Below are 6,666 nucleotides of genomic sequence, written 5' to 3' on the forward strand. Positions count from 1 at the left end.
GACGGACGGGACGGGCCTCGCCCCCGTCCCCGATAAAGCAAGGGGACACCTAAGCTACGCATTAAATGCGTCTTGTCCTGTAATACGAGCGATAAGCTCATAACACTGTGCGTCTTTCCACCTCCTGTGTGCCACTGTGGCAGCCCCTTTCGACTATAAAAGGAGGCCCACGGCATACTGGAGAAGGATTCGGCTCTTTCGAACCACGCACTCACCACAGCTAGTTCGAGAGCTCAAGAACTCTCCGAAATACACCCACCAAAGCAGGACTAGGGTTTTACGCATCCTCGCGGCCCGAACCTGGGTAAACGATCCTTGTGCTGATTACTAATCCTGCTCTTCTCGCAACCCTGCGCCCCGGCAACCGTAGTAGGGATTCTTGTGATCCCATAGGTGTCGTTTCCCCGACAACGTATCATGTGCAACGCCCCAAATCATGCACCAGGTGCGCCACTGTCCCATGAGCCGTCAGATTGAAAATGAAGGGACAAAGTCCATCTACCATGTGGGCTGCTGGAACAATTACAAATTAGACCTTGTAGTACAGCTGAATCATTCAAAACACTTCCGGAGCCAGTTATGCTCTACCTTTGACCTCTCTTTTAATGCTGAACCAGGAAGCTCGCGTGAGAAAAAATTGCCCCATCGCTTATCTCAGTCTCCAGCTCTCCTGTACTAGTCGACACATATTTCCTAAAACAGAAGATCTAATGTGCTCTCTAGATTAACATTGTCACTCAACTGTTTCTCTACATATACACTGCATTTTTTATGGAAGCATTCACAAATAGCTTGATCACCATGCAACCTCCTGGTCAGTTGAAAGAGATATCTTCAATTGCTAAAAAGGAGAAAATGGATGCAAGTCCAACATTACCTTGAAGAGCAAACAATATTTTGAAAAGATGAGCTTGCAACTGAACATTTAGAGAGGACCTGAAAAACACAAATAACATCTATTTTCTGATGTACATCCAAAAAAAAGGATAAAACAAAAGTGATCTGGTTGGATAACATTTATCTTTATAGTGTTGAAAATTCAGTAATATTTGGTCCGAATTTCTGTACCAGATCATGGTTCTTACTAATAAAACCATGTTTGAGTGTTGATTAGAAGAATCTGTTCTCACTTGCTGGAACAAGTTAAAGCTTTTATTGTTCCTCTTTTGTTAATTCTTTGTAAGTTGATATATGTTACAGGAAATGCAAACTACAAAGGAAAAAAATCCTAATCCCAAATTCCTCTCCAGCAACCTCAAACTGTTATATACCTAACAAAATTGTGTGGTTCAGGTGAAGTACCATAAAATCAAATAAAGTGTTGGTCCTATGAAATTTCACATATACAACGTGTACATGTCTACGGATTTAATACGGCTGCCAGGGGAATTATTAAGCACTGTTGTTCAAACATCATAGCCTCATAAACAGTATTTCTTGAGTTGCAAAGAACAAAACAACTAAGCTAAGCTACTAACCAGCAGAAGCCAACAAGGGCTTTACTTTAGAGGACTGCTACAATGTACAATTAGTATTGATTTCACAAAGTTCAGTGTCACACTTTCCGTTTCCATTTGTTTGCAAATAGAAGAGCTCCTACGTATGGACCACATTGAAGCACTCTCAACGAGCCGCCGGCGGCCCACTGCAAAAAAGAACTTCAGTGTGCGTGGCCGATTCAGATGGAACGACAGCTACTGGAACTTCAATAGGTAGAGATCATCGGTACAAGCCAAAGAGGAAACTCGAGTGGTAGAGGAGATGAAGAGACCAAGCAAAATGTCCTAACTCTAGATCGCGCGACACAAGAGGGCGAGAGAAAGAGAAGACGATTGGGTTGTGGACTCTTCGTAAACGCTTCGTAGTACTCGAAAGTCGAACTATTCAGCGACACTACAAGGTCCTCTCTGTAAATGTTCCAGCAGCCCACACTGTAGATGGATCATGTCCCTTTATTTTTAATCTGACAGCTCATGGGCCATCGGTGCACCTGGTGCATGAGTTGAGGCGTTGCAGAGGATACCTTCTCATCTTCACCAAGCCTCTACCTTCTCCCATGTTTAAGGTCTGTAGGCGCAATCTCAACCTTCTAGATGCTTCAGGAGTGAGTTAAGATTGAGGGAGGATGTTAGACTTCATATTGTAGCCCCACTGTGTAATCCATACCGTATTGATATAGGACTATATATATGTGATAGGCCACCCCATAGAGGGTTGTGCCAGTTCCCCAAAAATCCTATGTCTTACACCGACCCACCTACTGAACTTTGCCATCGAACAGCAGTTGGGAAAGAATACGGAGATTTTTTGGAAAAGGAAAAAAGATACGGAGATGGTTCCACATGTACGTAATTTCTAACGAAGCCACAAAGTACGTCTGGCAAAGGCCAGCTATATTCGTACGTACCAGGAAAACCGTAGCAAGTTGCTGTCAACGAGCCTGAAGAAGAAAAGAAAGACCCACACGCATTGACGCATACCACCCATTCCATCCATGATTTGATGGCTCTGCTTCTGTTTTGTTGCAGGAGATCTATCGTTTTCACGTCTGCCTGCCGTAGCAGGACGACGGTTTGAACGCACGGCCACTAGAGATGGTAACCAAAACCAAATTTCTCCTGCTTTTTGTTACGAAAATCTGCTACACTTTCTTTTTCGTTAAACTAATATATTTCGGACCGTGCACGAAAGCAAGCAGGAAATTAAGGGGGATGCAGCCAACCGGACGAGCAACCGTGGTGCAACCAAAGGTGACAAATCTGTTTCCACGTACGTCACCGTGGAAGACTCCTGCTCCCGCCAGCTCGAGAAAAGCCACGGACCGGCTCAACACCAACCGTGCAGCCTTTTTACCTCCTCCCCTTGACATTTTACATTTGTGGGAGGTGACAATGTGCCGTTTTGGTCGCTCGCGAGGGAAAATAGTGGCTATGAAGTCATCCAGACGACGAGGCGGGCGGCTCATCGGGCGGCCAGTACGCGACATATAGCTGCGTGCAAACGCGATAGCAACTACGTGTCACTCGCTCTCGGTCGCCATCCATCTCCCCTCCTGATCGAGAATTCAATTCACCAGAGAGAAAACATGTCGCCGACGGTCGCCGCTTTCGCTCTCGTTGCGCTCTGCTTCGCTCATTCTTGCCCGGTAGCAGCGGCGGCGGCGGAGACGGACGCCGTCTCAGCGCGGCGGCCGCTGCGGGGCAGCGACACGGTGGTCTCGGCGCAGGGCAAGTTCGAGGCCGGGCTCTTCAGCCCCGGCAGCTCCGGCCGGTTCTACCTCGGCGTATGGTACAAGAACATCCCCGTCCAGACCGTCATCTGGGTCGGCAACCGCGGGAGCCCCCTGTCCAGCGCCGAGTCCGCCGAGCTCCGGGTGTCCCCCGACGACGGCGGCCTCGAGCTCGTCGGCGCCAGCGAGGGCGTCGTGTGGTCGTCGTCGAGGTCGAACCTGTCGTCGGAGGAGGAGTCGAACAACAACAACAACAACAACAACAACACTGCGGTGATCCGCGACGACGGCAACCTGGTCCTCCTCGGCGGCGGCAACTCCTCCGACGTGCTCTGGCAGAGCTTCGACCACCCGACGGACACGCTGGTGCCGGGGGCGTGGCTCGGGGAGAACAAGCTCACCGGCGAGTACCAGGGGCTCACGTCGTGGCGGAACGCCGAGGACCCCGCGCCGGGCATGTTCAGCAACACCGTGGACCGCAACGGCACCAGCGAGTTCTTCTACTTCTGGAACCGGACACGCGTCTACTGGCGGAGCGGCGTGTGGACGGGCCGCGTCTTCGCGCTCGTGCCGGAGGCGGTCAACAACGTGCTCTTCAACCAGACCTACGTCGAGACGCCGGCGTACCGGCGGCTCAGCTGGGCGCTCTACGACAACGCGACGATCACGCGGCAGGTGTTCGAGGGGACGGGGCAGGCGAAGCAGTACATCTGGGTGCCCGCCAGCCAGCGCTGGCAGTTCTTCTGGGCCGCGCCCACCGTGCAGTGCGACGCGTACGCCGTCTGCGGCGCCTTCGGCGTCTGCGACCAGAGGAGCCAGCCGTCCTGCCGGTGCCCGCCCGGGTTCGTGCCGGCGTCGGAGCGGGACTGGGCGCTCAGCGACTGGACCGGCGGGTGTCGCCGGAACTCGTCGCTCGCGTGCGCGCGCAACGGCAACGGGTCGTCGTCCACGTCCACGGACGGGTTCCTGGTGCTGCCCAACGTTAAGCTCCCCGACGACTCGCTCGCCGTGGGCGCCCAGAGCAAAACAGAGTGCGAGTCGGCTTGCCTCGACAACTGCTCTTGCCAGGCCTACACCTTCTCCGGCGGCGGCCTGTGCGCCGTCTGGCACGGCGAGTTCCGCAACCTTCAGCAGCTTTACGCCGACTCTGGGGCCTCGGGGTCGTCGGACCTGTATCTCCGGCTTTCAGAATCAGGGCTGCGAGATTTGAGCAGAGCAAACAAGAAGAGCGATGGGGGGCTACCACTGCAGCTTGTCGTCGGAATCGTGTTGGCATGTGTGGCAGCGGCATTGATCGCATCGGCGCTGCTGGCCTGGTTCCTCCTTTCCAGGAGGCGGCGGCGGCGTCGGCTGGACAGCATGGCGAACGAGGCGGGCTCCTCCTTGGCCGTGTACAGCTACGGCGACCTCCGCGCCGCCACCAAGAACTTCTCGAACCGGCTCGGCGGCGGAGGCTTCGGCTCCGTGTACCGCGGCGTCCTGAAGAGCGGGGACACCGTCACCGAGGTGGCGGTCAAGAAGCTGGAGGGTCTCCGGCAGGGCGACAAGCAGTTCCGGACGGAGGTGAACACGCTCGGGCGCATCCAGCACGTCAACCTCGTCCGGCTCCTGGGCTTCTGCTCGTCGGCCGACGAGAAGCTGCTCGTGTACGAGTACATGCCCAACGGCTCTCTCGAGGGCTACCTCTTCAAGGGCAGCGGCGGCTCGTGCCCGAGCTGGCGCGACCGCTATGGCATCATGCTCGGCGTCGCCAGAGGGCTGGCGTACCTGCACGACGGCTGCCGCGAGTGCATCATACACTGCGACGTGAAGCCGGAGAACATACTGCTGGACAGGGACCTGTGCGTGAAGCTCGCCGACTTCGGGATGGCGAAGCTGGTGGGGAGGGACTTTAGCCGCGCCCTGACGACGATGCGCGGCACCATCGGGTACCTGGCGCCGGAGTGGATCTCCGGGCTGCCCATCAGCGCCAAGGCGGACGTGTACAGCTTCGGGATGGTACTCTTCGAGCTCATCTCGGGCCGACGCAACACCGACAGCTCCGGCGGCGGCGGCGGCGGGAGGGACAGTGGCGATGATGGCAGCGACGCCACGGAGGCGGAGGCGGGGCGGCCTGTGTCGACGTTCTTCCCGGTGTGGGCTGCGGGGAAGGTGGCGGCGGGGGAGGCGGGCGCCGTGGCGGACCCGCGGCTGCGCGGCGACGTGAGGGCGGAGGAGCTGGAGCGGGCGTGCAGGGTGGCGTGCTGGTGCATCCAGGACCAGGAGGCGCACCGGCCGACCATGGCGCAGGCCGTGCAGGCGCTGGAGGGCGTCGTGCACGTCGACATGCCGCCGATGCCGCGGACGCTGCAGAACCTGACGCTGGCGTGATGCGAGGCGTGGGTTCCACTCCGGCCGGCGACGTTAAAAATCATCGTCCCACATCAGGAGCGCATCAAGCTAGATCGTTGCTGAATGATACCACCTCAGTACAGTATGTGATATGATCTGAGAGACTGGAAGAGCATGAAACTCATGACAACGGACGACTGACGTTGGAAATACGGGACCAACTATGGAGTAGTCTGAAAACAAATGGTGCAAGTCGATTTCTCCGCCGTCAAATAGATACTTACGGATCGCTATACAAGGTGAAATAGATGAAATATGGGACTGACTATGTGTAAGTTGACTGATTTTTGTTTTTGGGCAAGTCGCCTGAACAAATTTTAGGGTCATTCACTTTTTTTAGCGGTGTCAGTCACTTTGTTACCACCGCGCTCACGTACACAAGCGGCATGCGTGCATGCTCACGTACACAAGCCCAACACCGGGACCTAGGCTGAATGCATGCTGCACGCCCATGAATGCAAGTTTTGCATGCTGGGTGATTCATTATTATACTGTTTAAGCTTGGTTAGAAATGATTTTAGTTTCAAATACATAATTAAATAGTGTCACATGATCGTACGAAAGGTAAAAAGATTAAAGGATTACAACTATTTGATATCACTTGATTTTTTTTCTAAAAAGTAATGGATTAGGGAGATCGGTATTATCCTTACAAAAAAAATGAAAACTAAAACACAAAAAAAGAAATAAAAACTATAAACATATAAAAATGAAGTTTGTTATGGAAGAATGAATTCGAGGCATTGGTATTACCCTTTCAGAAGAAAGAAAATAAAAACAAAATGAAATGAAATAATAAAGTTTTCTAAGAAAGAATGAAACCCTTTATGCAGAAAGAAAAAAAAAACATTTCAAAACTTGCACACAACTTGCACTAAAATTGCGCTTTTCCAAATATTGAAAGAATAAGCATATAATAGTGCAATATTCACATTCTACTATAATTTACACACATACTCCCTCCGTTCCAAAATATAGCGCGCCCACGCTTTCCGGGGTCCAACTTTGACTATAAATCTAACCAACGAGACCGACTGCGGTGGGAG

The 6,666-nt window shown here is 52.9% G+C and overlaps 1 protein-coding gene across 1 annotated transcript; it reads left to right on the plus strand.

Annotated features, from left to right (window-relative positions):
- Positions 1-2,905: 2,905 nt before the first annotated feature.
- On the plus strand, positions 2,906-5,959 carry LOC109755173 (G-type lectin S-receptor-like serine/threonine-protein kinase At2g19130). Its single transcript, XM_020314089.4, has one exon. It carries the CDS (start codon positions 3,086-3,088, stop codon positions 5,597-5,599), a length of 2,514 nt encoding a protein of 837 aa, XP_020169678.1. The 5' UTR covers positions 2,906-3,085; the 3' UTR covers positions 5,600-5,959.
- The last annotated feature ends 707 nt before the right edge of the window (positions 5,960-6,666 follow it).

This window comes from Aegilops tauschii, chromosome 6, assembly GCF_002575655.3.
Source record: "Aegilops tauschii subsp. strangulata cultivar AL8/78 chromosome 6, Aet v6.0, whole genome shotgun sequence".
Classification (NCBI taxonomy): domain Eukaryota; kingdom Viridiplantae; phylum Streptophyta; class Magnoliopsida; order Poales; family Poaceae; genus Aegilops; species Aegilops tauschii.